Raw genomic sequence first — 18,317 nt, 5'->3', positions numbered from 1 at the left:
GCTATGCTCCACACTGAATGACTCATCTCACTGTCACCATGACCTTTATTCGTTCAACCTTCTGAACCTATTTTTCTTTCATCCACTCCTCTTCTTTTTGATTTTCTGCACACTTGTCCTGCTGACAATGCTAATGTCCTTGTCACTTCCTATAATCACTCTGTTGTAGAAATCTGTGCTTCATGACAATATTCCAACTATATATCTTTTTTTCCACTCATGCTCCCTCTAGTCTTCCTATTCCTCTCGGGGCAGTTTTATTCTTCCCAAGGGATAAAAGCTGTCTTTTAGTTTCTGGAAGGTGCAGCAGCAAAAGACCACACATTCATGCTACAGCAAGGAGATTGTTGATAATTGCTGTCAGAATGAAGTTTGAAAATTAATTACATTTGAATAAAATTGTTCAGTGAACCTATCTTAACTGCTACTTAAGTTGTCTTACCTGTTAATCTTGATCAATAAAGCTGGGTAATACTTGCAATTTGGTTGTACGTCACCAACACAGATATCATTAAATTACTGCTGTCTTCACGGAGCCACACCATTGGAAAAGTATTGATGTTCTTTTTCTTTTCCAAAGCTTTGGGACCAGGGGAATTTGAAACTAAATCAATTCGGGTGTACTCCCCCGCCCCCGAAAGTAAACATTATCTCTGAGGAAAGCAGTGGTTGTGATCAGCCCAACTGAATGCAGCCACCTGGTAGAGACCTTTCAAGGTCAGTTTCTATTTATAGATAGCCCCTGGAGGGAAACAGTAACAGGAAAGTTAGGTAAAAGAAGGAAAGGCGAAACTTCAAAAACAGGAAAAAAGTTGGATTCATGGTTTATTTCAGAAGGAGTAATGTGCATTTTAACAAGAGCTGTTTTTAAAACCTTTAAGCCATAAAGTTAGATATCAAAGATTTTCATGTGTTTAAAAAGTAATCTCAGCAATCGGTTTCAAATAGGAAACATAATTGTGCAAATTCCCACATACAACAGTCATTATAGAGAATAATCATATGTTATGTGACATCTTTGAGTCCCTACATGGTCAACAAATTATATAAATAAATAAAAAAGAAATATGACAATAAAAGTAATTTTTAAACAAAGAATTTGATGTCATGTTCTGATTTTCTAAAATAAATAAATTTTGTTTATCTCTTTCGATTCATATCTTGGCATGAGGATTTTCACATACCTTTGGTTTAGTTTTAGATTTAATTTGCAGAAACCTGTTTTAACATACTCATTTCCTGAGCCTGCTTTGCCCTGTTCAGGGTCCCTGGTGGCCTAGTAGCCCACTGGAGAGAGGCAGAGTGTAGATAATGGATGGGTGGAGGTACAGGACAGACACATACGATAAATGAACATGCTATGTCTAAATTTAGAATCACCAATCAACCTAGCAAACATGGCAACCTTTCCACTAAAGCACAGTACAATTTTAAAATAAGATAGAACTAATAATTCAATAAGTAAATAAATGTCTTATAAATAATAAGTATGGCTGGTTTAATTTCTTTGATGGGAGGAAGCCTCTTATACAGATAATGGTTACATGTCATTGCTGAAGATGATTCTGTAATCAGTTGAGATTTTTAACCACTGCTTCTATGTTTCAGGCCAAATGCACATCAAGCAAAATGCAAAATTTAGGATGTAGTGTTCTGTTGGTTTTCCAAGCTTGTATTTCTTCTGTGTTGCAACATGAAAATTAAATACCACAATAAACAGAAAAGGGACTGTGCACCATACATCTATTTTATATACCTGCTTACTGCTTTTCAGGGTTGCTGGGAGTGAGTGTAATTTTATCAGTGTTTTGTGAAATTCAGATAAATGATGAATTTATCTGAATTTATCTGAATTTATGAATTCAGATGAATGCTCTGGCTAACCGTAGGTTCACACATCAGTGTATTACCTAAGTAATCTAAGAGTTTTGCTGTTTGTGGGTGAGCGAATGCCTGCTGCAGCACCAGCAGAGGTCATCCAGGACAAAGCTGCTTCCCTGCAGTCTGCTGTCATAACCTTAAGTTTCTTCATTTTGTCTCTTTCTCACTTCCCCCTTCCCCTCATTCACCTCTACAGGCATGACGGCTTGAAAAAGGGTGGAGATTTTTCTGGGGACCATCAGCATTTTTTGAGGCAAATTTGAGAAGGGTCTCTCTCTGTTCTCGTTAGCAATGTTTTTTTGACTCAGATGTAACGGATGTCATTTTTGACAAGTCTCTTTTTTATTATTGAATCATGAATTTAATGTGGCTCCTGGACTTGGCCAGCCACTTTTGACAAGGATCACCACTGTTAAGTTTTTTTTTGGAGTCCAAAAGCCTTAAAAATGGCTTTGTAACGCTTTCTTGATTGACTAATTTTGTTTCTCATTGTGCTTAAATTTCATTAGTTCAGGTCACAATTTGTTGCTTTGTAAATCTTTCTGCCTACTTCTTGCTGTCTGACATGTTCTATTTAGGTTTTTTATTGACTGATCTGAAGAGGACAATAAACACCTAGCCTCCGGGGTAGTCGGCTACTAACTGTGAAACAACGTAAGCACATTTGCACAATCAATGCCTGCCTTTAAAAAATAAATGTACACAAATTGTGTGTACATACACATATGGACATATTTTTTTCTTTATCTTTATTTTATTTCCTCAAAAGTTTATATATTTATACAAAATGCCTATTCGCTGTGAGCATGTAAACTGATGTAATACAGGTCCTTCTCAAAATATTAGCATATTGTGATAAAGTTCATTATTTTCCATAATGTCATGATGAAAATTTAACATTCATATATTTTAGATTTATTGCACACTAACTGAAATATTTCAGGTCTTTTATTGTCTTAAAAAGGATGATTTTGGCATACAGCTCATGAAAACCCAAAATTCCTATCTCACAAAATTAGCATATCATTAAAAGGGTCTCTAAACGAGCTATGAACCTAATCATCTGAATCAACGAGTTAACTCTAAACACCTGCAAAAGATTCCTGAGGCCTTTAAAACTCCCAGCCTGGTTCATCACTCAAAACCCCAATCATGGGTAAGACTGCCGACCTGACTGCTGTCCAGAAGGCCACTATTGACACCCTCAAGCAAGAGGGTAAGACACAGAAAGAAATTTCTGAACGAATAGGCTGTTCCCAGAGTGTTGTATCAAGGCACCTCAGTGGGAAGTCTGTGGGAAGGAAAAAGTGTGGCAGAAAACGCTGCACAACGAGAAGAGGTGACCGGACCCTGAGGAAGATTGTGGAGAAGGGCCGATTCCAGACCTTGGGGGACCTGCGGAAGCAGTGGACTGAGTCTGGAGTAGAAACATCCAGAGCCACCGTGCACAGGCGTGTGCAGGAAATGGGCTACAGGTGCCGCATTCCCCAGGTCAAGCCACTTTTGAACCAGAAACAGCGGCAGAAGCGCCTGACCTGGGCTACAGAGAAGAAGCACTGGACTGTTGCTCAGTGGTCCAAAGTACTTTTTTCGGATGAAAGCAAATTCTGCATGTCATTCGGAAATCAAGGTGCCAGAGTCTGGAGGAAGACTGGGGAGAAGGAAATGCCAAAATGCCAGAAGTCCAGTGTCAAGTACCCACAGTCAGTGATGGTCTGGGGTGCCGTGTCAGCTGCTGGTGTTGGTCCACTGTGTTTTATCAAGGGCAGGGTCAATGCAGCTAGCTATCAGGAGAGTTTGGAGCACTTCATGCTTCCATCTGCTGAAAAGCTTTATGGAGATGAAGATTTCATTTTTCAGCACGACCTGGCACCTGCTCACAGTGCCAAAACCACTGGTAAATGGTTTACTGACCATGGTATCACTGTGCTCAATTGGCCCGCCAACTCTCCTGACCTGAACCCCATAGAGAATCTGTGGGATATTGTGAAGAGAACGTTGAGAGACTCAAGACCCAACACTCTGGATGAGCTAAAGGCCGCTATCTAAGCATCCTGGGCCTCCATAAGACCTCAGCAGTGCCACAGACTGATTGCCTCCATGCCACGCCACATTGAAGCAGTCATTTCTGCGGAAGGATTCCCGACCAAGTATTGAGTGCATAACTGTACATGATTATTTGAAGGTTGACGTTTTTTGTATTAAAAACACTTTTCTTTTATTGGTCGGATGAAATATGCTAATTTTGTGAGATAGGAATTTTGGGTTTTCATGAGCTGTATGCCACAATCATCTGTATTAAGACAATAAAAGACCTGAAATATTTCAGTTAGTGTGCAATGAATCTAAAATATATGAATGTTAAATTTTCATCATGACATTATGGAAAATAATGAACCTTATCACAATATGCTAATATTTTGAGAAGGACCTGTATTCCTTGCTTGTGCACACAATCTTGGCCAATAAAGCTGATTCTAATTGTCACTGACTCTATGGGTCTGAAAATAATAAGGCGTGGTTTTTGAAACTAAACCACGGAGTGTCAAAATAGCTAAAAAGGATAAATTTGCAATGGCGCAAATATATCTTTATGGCATTGTATGAAGTGGAAAAAACTGTTCTGTGCAGAACAAGCTAATGCTGTTTAATTCGTTAAATGTCTTTATTTTTATTATTTCTACACATTTTTCATAGCATGATTGGGTAAGAAGTTTAAATTGTACAGTATAGGATATATGAGAATGTGGAGAACTTGCATAGAAGTGTGATATTCCTTTAGTCTTTTCCAGGGAGTATGAATCTTTTTCTTTTTATGTTTAATTGTTGCTCTTAGCTTAAAGATAGATTTGGGTTTCCCCACTGTCTTACTTTCAAGAACTATGGACAAGACAAACAAGGGAAGATTATAGTTAAGGGCATCATCTCCTTTCTGAGAGGATTACTAAGATGGCATCATTTCTTTTACTCAATAGTATGCTTCTGCGTGCACCTGGCTAATTGGAAGATGGCATTAATCATTTAAGCAAAGGTTCTGTCATATAAGTTAGTTTTGTAAATGATAAAGAGTATGACAAATCCTTTTGGATGAAATGTTTCCATTATAATTGGCTGAGACAATATAGCCATAGTTCAGATATAATATGTTTTAGGACATTGTTTTGTTGGTAAATACAAACATGTTTTTTTAGTACCATCAGGGACTCTGGGCTTCATATAGAAAATAATACCTGTAATTATCTGAGGCAACACCATGTAAAATGACTACCCAGTTAGGAGCCCAAATGTCTTAAATAGGGTCTTTCAAAGTAATCATACCCTTTGATTTGTTTCACATTTGTCACATTACAACCACAAACTTCAATGTAATTAATGTTGTTGCACTGTTCAGTAAATCGCCTCAAAGTAGAAAGAGACTAGTACAACTTCAGACCCACCAAGACATTACCATCCACCTAAACTGACTGGCTAGGCAAGGAGAACAGTTATCAGAGAAACAGACAACAGCCTTGTGGTAGCATTGGAGGAACTGCAGAGACCCACAACTCAGGCAGGAGAATCTATTCACAGCACAACTATCAGTTATGCACTTCACAAAAGCCAGTCTTTTAAATTAAAGTGGGAAAAATAAACTAATTGTTGAAAGAAATACATAAGAAGTCATGTTTAAGGTTTGATACAATCTATGTAGAGGACCCAGGAAACATGTAGAAGAAGGTGCTCAAGTATGATGAGACCAACACTGGACAACATACAACATGCTATATATGACAGTTAACACTGCATAAAAAAGCCCTCTATTACATAAAAAATTGTGGTGGTGGATTCCTTATGCTTTGGGCATGCTTTTCCTCAGCAGGTACAAGAAAGCTGGTCAGAATTGATGGATAGAAGATGAATGTTGCTAAATACAGGCCAATTCTGAAAGAAAACCTGTTAGAAGCTGCAAAAGACTTAAGACTGGGGCAGAGGTCCAACTTCCACCAGGACAATGTCCCTAAATAGACAACCAGAGTTGAAATATGATGGTGTAGAATAAACCTTATTCATGTGTTAGATGTCCACAGATGTGCTTACTCCAATCAGACTGGACTTGAACTATTCTGTAGAAAATATTGGGCAAATTTTTTAGTCTCTAGATGTGCAAAGCTGTTAGAGACATACCTCAAAAGATTTGTAGCTGTAATTGCAGTAAAAGATGATACAAAGAATACAGATACATGCCACATTTAAGTCATTTAAGCGAGAGGGTACTCCCTGGAGAGGTTGCCTGTCCATCACAGGAAACACAACCATGCACACAGAGACACCATTTAATAGTCATGTTTTTGAACCATGGAAGCCGAAGAACTAGGAGAGAACTGACACATGCATGGGGAGATTATGCAAACTCCATGCAAAAACACTGCAGGTCAGGATTTGAACCTAGGACCTTCTTGATGCAAGGAATTAGTGCTACCAACAGCACCACTGTGCAGCCCAGTTTTTCAAATAATTCATAATTTGTATTAGAAAAAGTCAAAATGATGCAAACCAGTTAAATTTTAAGATGTATGTATATTTATGTAAGTAAATGTATACGTAAGCAAACGTATTGCCGGCATAGAAAAAAAAACATATATTTTTAGTTTCTTATCATCAGATTATTAAATTGCATCTGTTACAACAGCTAAAGTATTTACTACATTTGAGAAATATCTGCGAGTTTCACAGATTTCCGTCTTGAATACTGATCTTGTGCTTTATACACTCTGTGGAAGCGCGTGTTTTCCCCACTCTGCTATGGGCGACGCTTCCTCTTTAATGTGAACCACTGAGGACGGGAGAGTCGGGGAAGAGGGAGCGCAGAGGGATAGGGCGAGGCGCGCAAGAAGCTTTTAGTATGCGCTGCAATGCCCAACTGCAGACCATCCATTTCAACTATGGTGAATTATGGTGAAATATGAGAAACTAGAAGACGAGCCGGCGGTTCAAAAGCAGATAGTCGTGATGAAAAAAAAAAACAGCCGCTGTTCAAATCAGTCAAATGAGTGCTGGAGACAGATAAGGAGCTGAAGAACGACCTGAAGGCAACTCAAAAGAAGAGCCAAACTGGATAAAAATTCATGCGTCTACGCAACAAGAGAATCCCGGTGAATTCCTGCATGCCATTAGCCTCTCTGAAGCAATCCTATAGTGCAAGGATAATGCTATTTTGCTTTGTTTAGTGCATGAAGACTGTTGTTGCTGTCCTTCCACACAGGATGGGGCTGCAAATGGCTTGAGCATGTCTGGCACCTGTCATTCCAAACTAATCCGAGTTTACCAAACAAGATGCCATTTAATGTATGAATACCCCAGTGCATGAACCTACCTGGCTGCTTTATTTTAAAAGTCATGGAAAAAAAATATACGTCCTTATTAGCGATAAAATACGTCATCGGAGGATTGCGTATCCAAGGAATGGGTTGTGAACATGCGCCTTGTTATGTACATCACTTGTGTTTTTCGTGGATATTTACCTTTAGAAGAAAGATGGTAAAATTTACGTGGGGCAGGCTTTAAAAAAAAACAAAACACAATTAAATAGATAAAATAAATGCAAAGCCTCTCAGGCGAAACCTGTTTGGGGATCAAACAGGTGATTATCTGCTGAAGCATGGCTGTCTGAATAAAAATGCTGCCAGCAGCGCTGCCTGCTCAGACTGCCTTCCTCAGTACCTCTGCTGATGAGAGGCTACAGAGGATCACCTCGGCTGTTGCCGCCTGTCGCGTCGGCATGTTGTTCTGAAGAGAAAAGGGGTTCCACTTTTGCTGATGACAGCATTTTCAGATTATTTTTAGAAAAAAATCACCTTTCCCAGCAGCACCCTGCCAAACAGCTTCAATCTGTACTACTTATTGCCCAGCATGTTTCTGGTGGACACAGTGTCGAGGGGGGTAATCCTGCATCCTCACACCTTGTCCCCCCTCCTGTAGTCCCGCTGCTGCCTTGATCCAGAGGCGGAGTCTTCTGGGGGCTGACAACTCTTCAAAAACGAGCCCATCTGTCTGAGGAGACTTACTTTGGACCAAACCCTTCACCTGAGCCATTGTCATCAAGGTATATTTCTGTAAACGGACAATATAATTGCAAACATATAAACTTCAGATTTTATTCAGTCAGTCAGTCAGTCATTTTCTACTGCTTATTCCATAGTGGGTCGCGGGGAATCTGGTGCCTATCTCCAGCAGTCTATGGGCGAGAGGCGGGGTACACCCTGGACAGGTCTCCAGTCCATCGCAGGGCAACACACAAACAACCATGCACACACTCATTCATACACCTAAGGGCAATTTAGAGAGACCAATTAACCTAACAGGCATGTCTTTGGACTGTGGGAGGAAGCCAGAGTACCCGGTGAGATTTTATTCAGACACACTAATAAAATGAACTGTTTTAATTTAACCTGTACAACTTATGAGGAGAACAATGAAGTGAAATTAAGATATCAACATCGCTATGTTAGTCATTTGTACACGTGTGATACTTGTACATGTGATGAACAGCCATCCCCAACTGAGCTCTTGACCAACATTACCACAGGCTTGGAGTCCAAGTAAAATACTCATTTAAATCAAAGCTATTAGCTTTTAATAGATTGTCTACTTTCAAATCGCAATCTTGTGTGAGTTTCTAATACAAAAATATTTAAAACAACGACTCTCACCATGTCAATTACTAAAAAGCTCGTTACCTCAAAGTATTGTGTATAACGAACTGTCAGGTCAAATCAACAGGACTTAACTATTGTGTTGTGTTACAATAACCAGCAATGTGACCACAAACCCCCAGTCTACTCTAAATAAATCAGTCAAATTTCAACCAGTTTTAAAATGTAAGCCACTTCACTAAATTTGTGAAATTCTGACTATTTAATAAGATAATTTTACTGATTTGGGTTTTCCTTCATTACTAAAAAGAAACATTAGAGATTAGTCTGTGATGAAGGCATAGAGTGTTTCTGAAATAGTATTAAATCTTTCAAGTCTATTCTTATAAAGTGACATATAAGCCTTTTTCCCGACAATCACAGCTAAGATGTGCTGTCAGTTGGCAATGACTACATCAGGCTTAAAGCTGGATACACAGCTTTAAGCAGTTTCTGTGAAAAAGAAAGTTTCTGTGCTGTTTTCTTCAGCACAGAAACTTTCACAGCCACAAGGCTTATAGCAATTTTTAACATTTGCTAAGTTGAACTTTTTATTCAAATTGATGCCTAAGCATGTCAGTCTTACTGTTCTCTGCTGAAAGCCACACATAACATTTTGATTGAACCAACATCGTATGTTAAATTCTAATTAACATGTTAAGGTCGGAAATGTTGCCATATTAGGGTTGTGGTAGGGTTGTTAGAATTAACCAACATTACTTTTACAAAATTAACGAGCTTGATTGACATTTAAATAATTTGTATTGCTACTAGTTAATGTCCTTAAAAATTCCTTTCTTTGGTGCACCAATGCTTTTCCCGTATGTGCCCTAAAGGGAGCTTCATAATAGGCTTAATTAATTTAGCATAACATTTTAAAGGTGATATAAACTACTTCCTAACTGAATTGAATTCTTCCCTTTTTTAAGAAGAATGCCAGTCACATTACTTATACATAATGGGAGCATCCATGTCTGAGAATGTGAGGAGCACTTATTTAATAATAATCAGATCTGCTTTTGCACCCTGTAAGAGTGGATACAACATTATGTTGAACATATTGATACTGCAGGGTGCTCCTATGAGAGAGAACTTATAACCTAACACTGAAACCCAGTAGAGTAAAGGAGACTCCAGCGGTTCACCTCGAGAACCCTAAACTCTGCTTTACTTGACAATATCTTCTCTGCTGTGTGTTTGTAGGAAGGGCTTAAAATCACATTCTTGGAAATGTTCACAATAGATTAGTTTGTCTCTGTACTGATTTAGAATCTAGAAAATGAATTCTGTTAACTTCTGTTTTCATAAACACTAAATAAAGTGTTGCACAACACGTGGTTACATTAATATTGCAGCCTTTCTCTCCTTTCTATCCCTATAGCTTTTTGCAGGTAGATCTGCCTGTGCCTGATCCCACAAGTGTGCAGAGCTTTCACATCTTCACGGCCCACTGTGGCCCCACCCTGTCTGAAAGTTGCAGGCCCCCTCTTCCTCCAAAATGACGGTTGCCACCAGCGACCCTGCGGATGAAGCAGCAACGCATTCAGGTCAGCCTCATGACCAGTACGATCCGGAGCCAGACCACGAGTGTTGTGAGAGGGTTGTCATCAACATCTCCGGCTTACGCTTTGAGACTCAGCTGAAGACCCTATCTCAGTTTCCAGATACACTGTTAGGTAATCCTAAGAAAAGGATGAGGTATTTTGATCCCCTACGGAATGAATATTTCTTTGACCGGAATCGACCAAGTTTTGATGCTATCCTGTATTACTACCAGTCTGGAGGAAGGCTTCGCCGGCCTGTCAATGTGACCCTGGACATATTTTCTGAGGAGATCCGGTTTTATGAGTTGGGTGAAGAGGCCATGGAAATTTTTAGAGAGGATGAAGGTTTCATAAAGGAAGAGGAGCGACCACTGCCAGAAAATGAGTTTCAGAGACAAGTGTGGCTTCTGTTTGAGTACCCAGAGAGCTCAGGTCCTGCTCGAATCATTGCCATCATCTCTGTCATGGTGATTCTTATATCAATTGTAAGTTTCTGCCTGGAGACACTGCCACTTTTCCGAAATGAAGATCAGGAGATGTACAATTACGCACTGAAATCTATGTCCAACTCCACCTCTACATATGACCCCTCAACATATTTTACAGATCCTTTCTTCATTGTGGAGACCCTCTGTATCATCTGGTTTTCGTTTGAGTTCCTGGTTAGATTCTTTGCATGTCCAAGCAAAGCTGGATTTTTTGGCAATATAATGAACATCATAGATATTGTGGCAATCATCCCATACTTTATCACCCTGGGCACAGAGCTTGCAGAGAGGCCAGAAGACAGCCAGGCTGGCCAGCAGGCCATGTCCTTGGCTATCCTTCGTGTCATTCGTCTAGTAAGGGTGTTTCGCATCTTCAAACTCTCACGTCACTCTAAGGGTCTCCAGATCTTAGGACAGACTTTAAAGGCCAGTATGCGTGAGCTGGGCCTCCTAATCTTTTTCTTGTTCATTGGTGTAATTCTCTTCTCCAGTGCCGTCTACTTTGCAGAAGCAGACGAGCCACATTCACAGTTTAGCAGCATCCCTGAAGCGTTTTGGTGGGCAGTGGTTTCCATGACCACTGTAGGCTACGGAGATATGGTACCAACAACAATTGGAGGCAAAATTGTGGGCTCTCTTTGTGCAATCGCTGGTGTACTGACTATTGCCTTGCCTGTGCCTGTCATTGTATCTAATTTCAACTACTTCTACCACAGAGAGACAGAGGGTGAGGAACAAGCACAGTATCTGAATATTCCAAGTGTGCCTAAAGCCAGCTCTGCTGATGATCTGAAGAAGAGTGGTCGAAGTGGGAGTGGATCCACCCTCAGTAAGTCTGACTATGTTGAGATCCAGGAGCCTGTTAACCACAACACTGAGGACCTTAGACAAGAGGGCAAGAAAACAGGAAACTGCACTCTGGTCAACACAAATTACGTAAATATCACTAAGATGCGTACTGATGTATAATGTGACTTGTTGCGGTGGTTGGTCTATTATTGCTAGTATAGCAGGAAGATACATTTGTGTCTTTCTCTGCTCATGAATTATAGTACTAAGGACAGGAACACAGAACAAAATGAAAGCAAGATGAACTCACAGAAAGGGTTAATCTAGACCTCCCGTTCTCCTATCATACAGACTAAACAGGGCGCATAGTAAAACGGCCAGTGATTAGGGCATTTTCATGTCTGCATGGAGTTAGTCTTACAGTAGAAACAGTTTGTAACAGTGGTTGTCCAGCTTGCATCAGTAGCCAACTAGTAGCCAAATCAGTAATAAATCATCATAGCAACATAAAGGGATCAATATTACATTCTATATTACTTAAACTGCTCCAGAGAAAATGGACATTAAAGATAATTCTGGTCTTAGCTTTTTACAAGCTAATTTGTAACCTAGCTTGTAATTACAAAAAAGCCTTGTGTGAGCATTCATGGGCAGCTTTAATCCGCTACTCTAACTGCCGAGGCCCTGATTCAAAGAAATACAGAATAACAGCTATTTGGTCTGGGAATCCTCATCTGAGCAGAAGAGAGACAGGAAGTCATAATGGTGTTTTTTTTTTTTTTTGTCCGATTTATTAGATTTAGCATTCATGCCTTGGCTCTGTTGCTTCCAGCATAAACTAGAGGTCAGTGTAGTGACAAGCAATTACATAGCTAATTTGGGTTGATTACCAAACCAATTCAGACAAGCAGACAAGTATAAGAAACAAATCTCTAAACTAAGAGAATGTTTAGCTTGTTAATTTTTGATATTTGTGTATTTTTTTAATGTGTTATATGCATCTCTTATCAGTATGTTTGATGCTCAAACACAGGATATAGGGAATATTGTCACTGCATTGCTCTGAACTAGACAGCCTGATTCTTTATTCTCTTTGACTGTAAGGGAGAGCGGGGCACAACCTTTTTTTCGTAATTATGTGCAATTATTTTATTCTTTTTTTTCCCCTAAACTCTTCAAGAGTTATGCCTCAAACAAACACCTAATGTCTGTACTAGCAACCTAATGTTTTTTATAACATCAATGAAAGTAGCAGCAGAGAAATTGTACAGCTCAACCCATAGGGGCTGTAAATTGTTCTGCAAATTTTCGCAAATTCAAGTGGGAGCTGTCTGGAAATTTGCAGGAAATGTTCATTAGATGTTGCATCAAAATGACTGGAAGAACACATTGCTTCACCCTCAGCAAATACATATAATGTCTGTTTCAAATAACCTCCTTGTAAGGACTTTCCCCAGCCTATAAATGTCTGTGAAGTTAGATTTTGACACCACTGCCAAACATAAATCTTTGTTATTCTGGACTTCTTATCATTCCATGTTAGAAAGAGATTAAGGAGAAACTTTAATATATTCTGTACTGTACCTTGAAGCTGATTTGTCAGATATATTCCAAATGTATATTACCTATAACCAACCTGATGTATGATTTTAATTAGTTATGCTTTATATAGCATTTCCCTCAAAACTATTATGTTTTAGAACTACATACAAACAAAGAAGGAGTTAAACTAAGGTTACTCTGAGTGTAAAAAGGTCCATCATTTACCTGCAGTGTCAACTTTTGTTGTTTTGTTGTTTGAGTATAAGAAACAATGTTATACGTAGGAGCTTGCTTACAACATTTTGCAGCACTGTAGCTGCAGTGGAAACATTAATACTAATTAATTAACATTTATGTAACGTTTTACTCCGTAATACCTACGTCATACCTTCCCCTGTAATTCTCTCCCAAGCAATAAGTCTAAATTTGTAAACTACCTTCTTCTGGAGCAAATCAAATTGCAGCTGTTATTCAGATGTAAGCTACCATGTTGCTTAGGGTATCTTAGGCTGCAAAAACATACACTAATCAGGCATAACACAATAACCAATGACAGGAGAAGTGAATAACACTGAACGTTTTTAGAAGCAAGAAAGATGGGCCATCATAAGGATTGAAATGAGTTTAACAAGGGACATGGGCGGTCAAGGCTCACTGCATGTTGGGAGTGACGAATGTGTCATGTGACTTAATCCAACAGATGGGTAACAGTAGTTCAGATTGCAGAATATGTTAATGACAGGTCTGTATATTCTTTGAATGAAAATACGCAGTGCGTCATAGTTTGTTGCATATGATTTTGGATTGCTGTATGCTAGTCAAGATGCCCATGCTAATCCACCGATGAAAGTGGCAACAATCAGCAGAACATTAGAACTGGATAGAAGAAGATCATCTGGTGTGATGAATCAGGTTTTCTTTCATTTTGATGTTTACGTGCATGTGCATTGCTCACCTGGGGAACAAGATGCACTATGGGAACAAACAAGGCGGCAGGGCCATTGTGGTGCTATGGGCAATGTTTTGCTGGGAACCCTTTTTCCTGCCATTTATGCAGATGTTTATTTTATCATTCCTAATCATTTTGGCAATACCACCGCAAACAAGCAGTTGTTGCAGCTGTATGATGTTATCCCTGTGGGTTGGTCTTTTTCCAAAAGTGTAGAATGAAAGTTAACCAGAATGAATGGAGGTATGAATTTTTTGGCATTCATTTTCTAATCAAACTGAGTCCCCTGGATTATCCTGTTGTGAAAGCACCTTTAAAGCATCTACTGCTAACACATTGGAACCAGATACACAGCACACCTTCAGGAGTCTAGTGGTGTCCATGCCTCGACAACTCAGGGCTGTTTGGACAGCAACGTGGGGGACCAACCCCCAAGTGTTATGTATTTATCACTGTTGTTTATTATCCTGTTAGTCCTGCAGTCATTGTATTGGTCTATTATACATTAATGCAGTGATGTAGGACAGGCAGGGTCACCATTTGCTGTTCCTCCTTAACTGATGTTATCCTGCTTTCGTAGAACTGCATGCGCTTTAAAGTTGTAGCCCTAATCCTAGTATGCCCTAAGATGAATAACATTTAAATATTAAATTGACGTAATTATAATCCAATATCCCCTCAGGATCTGGCACTTGGGTCACAATCCATTTCAAAAGGGTGCTGTGTGTTTATGAGTCCTTATGAACCTACAGGTAGTTCATAAGAGGAAACAGTGAAAGCATGACAGTTGGTGAATATGGGAATTATAAATTATGGTGATTTCCCATCAAGGAGAATAAAACCTATAACCCACTGTTGGATGTTAGATATTCATTCCTTCTCCCTGCAGTTCAGTGTTTTGCAGTCTGTCAAAATAAAAGCTCAACAGCTACTACCTGCTGCCAGCCTAGTGGATGCAACAAGATTCATAGTGGGTCAGTCAGAGTTGTTGCTCAGCTGAGTGTATTATAATGCTCCAAGGAAACATCTGAGTGCTCCTCTCACTGACGTATCGTTCCATCAAGCTTGGTGCGTGGAGTGGATCTTTATCTGTGCATGTGTGTGTTCAGGAGACAGCAAGGGAAATGGAAAGCTTTTAGACACACATAAGTTGAGTGTTGAGCTTTTAGAGACAACATTGTAGCTAGTCCTGTTAACTGCAAGCTCAAATGACGGTGGTGGTCAGTGTGTTCTAATGTATCCTTGCATACCATTTACATACTGTGCATTGCATACCTAACATATGCATATAGCAAGTCAAACATAGGAATAGTTAAAAAATGCCATTACACCCTGGATATGGGATTCACAAGCATGAGTTACTTGTGGGATGAGTTACCGTGTCTGCTGAGGCCTATTTTACAGGAAACAGGAGAAAACTGTTGCGAAGATATAGTACATCTGATAATAGATGTGAAATAAACACTGCCTACACCACAGTTTCCTTTTTTTATACATTGGGTTTTGCTTATTTCTCTAAACTGTCTGTTGTGGAACACGTATGCCACTTTGAGCTTGGTCTTGAACACTGTTCTTTCAGTTGTTGTTACCAAACACACAATTGAAGTGACACTCTGCCAAGACAAAACGTTTCTCCTGAAGAATCCAACAGGAGACAAGGACTGGATATGAACTGCAGAAAACAGCTCGTTTGCGTTGTCAGCAACACAAATAAGTGGATATTTACACATGCAACAGCCTGACCATTTGAACGCATTTAGCTTGTGTTCATACACTGCCTGTGGATAACAACTTTAATGGACATGCCTGATATCAGGATGGAAAACCTACATGAGGCTTTGTTCAACCTGAACGCCATAAAGGACCTACTACTGCCGATGGGATTGCACTTGCGTAGCCTTGCTAATGTATCTAAAACTTGCAGCTGCTTTAACTGATGTCTTCTGTCTAAAAATGCTTAAAGCTTCTGCCATGTTTAGACTCCTATGTGTTAGGAAACTGAGTTATATGCTGCTGATCTAATCAAAATTTAAGGGATATATAGTAAAGATAATTTCAATAAAAACTGAACAAATGCGCTACCAGAAAATGTTTTATCATGTACTTTAACAAACTGAGGTTTGTTAAAGATACACACACAGGCCTTGCTCAAATACTGTGTGTCTTAACATGTCTACTTTCTGTAACATGAGCCAACTGTGTGTCATTCATAAAACCTAGATAACTCTGTGCTTCTTGATAATTTAGCTTCTCAGTTTTCTGTGTAACTACTGTTTTCACCACTGTGTGGAAAGACTGAACCATGAGACAAACTGTATATTGTTGCCTAAAGAAGAATTATCTGTCTGAATGCTTGCCATGCTCCATACATGGGCCTCCGATGGACATAAATATGGTAGTCAGGAAAATCTTCAGACTCCAGTGTCATTATTTTAACAAACTGTAAATCTGGAGAATGCAGTGGTCTGAATGATGATATCAGTAAAAAGAACAACTTCTACAGAAGCACAAGTTACTGTTGTGTTTCTTTTCATGGATCCCATAATGATGAATATTTAACTAATCATCTTCTGTAGTGACCATAAACATCCAGATATGACCTTTCACATACACTTATCTGTTCTTTAATTTATTTGACAATGTGCTTGCACTCTTACAGTAAGCCACATACATTTTTATCCCATGCCAAATTGATCAAATTTGACCCTGATGGGTCGTAATCAACTCTTGCTTAATAGCCTGTCAATGTTTCAAAGTATCGAATCTGGAGTTAAGCCCAAAATTATTTATGCCCCTGCCAAATTTAGAATTGAAATTATTTTCATTCAACCAAGAAGGTAAGGTAAGGTAAGGTAAGGTAAGGTAAGGTAAGGTAAGGTAAGGTAAGGTAAGGTAAGGTAAGGTAAGGTAAGGTAAGGTAAGGTAAGGTAAGGTAAGGTAAGGTAAGGAGGTAAGGTAAGGTAAGGTAAGGTAAGGTAAGGTAAGGTAAGGTAAGGTAAGGAGGTAAGGTAAGGTAAGGTAAGGTAAGGTAAGGTAAGGAGGTAAGGTAAGGTAAGGTAAGGTAAGGTAAGGTAAGGTAAGGTAAGGTAAGGTAAGGTAAGGTAAGGTAAGGTAAGGTAAGGAGGTAAGGTAAGGTAAGGTAAGGTAAGGTAAGGTAAGGTAAGGTAAGGAGGTAAGGTAAGGTAAGGTAAGGTAAGGTAAGGTAAGGAGGTAAGGTAAGGTAAGGTAAGGTAAGGTAAAGTAAGGTAAGGTAAGGTAAGGTTATTTATATAGCGATTTTCACTAACAAGACACTCAAAGCGCTGTACATACAATTACAATACAATCACAAAGAACACAGAAAAACAAATGCTAAGAAATCTAAAAATCTATGAATCCTTCTGAGAAATCTAAAAATCTTTGGTCAATATTACAATGATAACATTAATAATCATTTGGGTTTTACTGGTAAGAGCTGGTTCTAAACCAATCTTTCTAAAGAGGTAATTATATCATTAAGTCCTCTATGTAGGGGAAAGCATCTTGTGCTAAGAAGCCTCATCATTCCACTGACTTCTAACTAGTGAAGCTGAGTCACTGGTACAAAACAGCTTTAATCCACATCCCACAACACGTTTCTGGTAAGCATCTTACAAAAGATAAGAAATCAACGTAAAAGCAGTACCAATTTAGCATTATTTGCATTACAGCAATCAAAGCCTTAAAATGCTTTGCAAAGGTCCATAGTTATTTCCAAGAGATAGGCGACACGTCACAAACAGTTCAAGTGGCAGTTAATTTTCAGGGAGTTTTGAGAATTTGAATCAATCCTCTGTATTAATTTTCGAGACCATTCCAGAAGCCTAATGTTAGCCTGCTTTAACTATTCCAAAGCCAATGTCAATATGCATTTGGCATATTAACATCATTGTCCTGTTTGAACACTTGCTTGGGTCCAAGTGACAACTTTTAGGTTGTTAATTTGTGGTTAATTGAACAATGGTATTCCTGCAGCTAGATAAGGGACATTTATCCAGACATTGGTTGAGGTTTATGTATATATCTGAGAATCCATATATAATTTGATCTGGTGTGGTTTAAAAAAATCCTCAATAAATCTAAATTAGTGCACCAAATCTTTCTTCTTCTTTAAAAAATATATTGAAGTTATTTGTTGTATCATCAGTCCACTCTGGAAAAGGAATGCTTTAAGTACATAGTTAAAAGCCAGAATTAATATGACAATCCTTTTCATGATGATATATGTATGTGTATTTCTAAGTGGGACTTTGTGCATAAACTTTTTACCAGCTGTTTTGCTCACCTCCGAATCTTAGTTTATCCCCCTGCTCTTGCCGCAGCTTTTGTTTTTTCCTTCTCCTTTTTAGTTATTTGCCCCTCCAACACTTCATTTCTTACCAATTTTCTCTTGTGTTCACTTCCTTTCATCTCCAGCAACTCTAAGCACCTAGGT

The 18,317-nt window shown here is 39.0% G+C and overlaps 1 protein-coding gene across 1 annotated transcript; it reads left to right on the top strand.

Moving 5' to 3' along the window:
• Positions 1-6,719: 6,719 nt before the first annotated feature.
• kcna2b (potassium voltage-gated channel, shaker-related subfamily, member 2b) lies at positions 6,720-16,297 on the top strand. Its single transcript, XM_047360849.1, has 3 exons — positions 6,720-7,013; positions 7,840-7,963; positions 9,934-16,297. Exon 3 carries the CDS (start codon positions 10,051-10,053, stop codon positions 11,551-11,553), a length of 1,503 nt encoding a protein of 500 aa, XP_047216805.1. The 5' UTR covers positions 6,720-7,013; positions 7,840-7,963; positions 9,934-10,050; the 3' UTR covers positions 11,554-16,297.
• Positions 16,298-18,317: the final 2,020 nt, after the last annotated feature.

Source organism: Girardinichthys multiradiatus, chromosome 1 (assembly GCF_021462225.1).
Source record: "Girardinichthys multiradiatus isolate DD_20200921_A chromosome 1, DD_fGirMul_XY1, whole genome shotgun sequence".
Classification (NCBI taxonomy): Eukaryota; Metazoa; Chordata; class Actinopteri; order Cyprinodontiformes; family Goodeidae; genus Girardinichthys; species Girardinichthys multiradiatus.
Note: the sequence above shows the minus strand (reverse complement) of the source record. Positions and strands in the feature narration are given on the sequence as shown.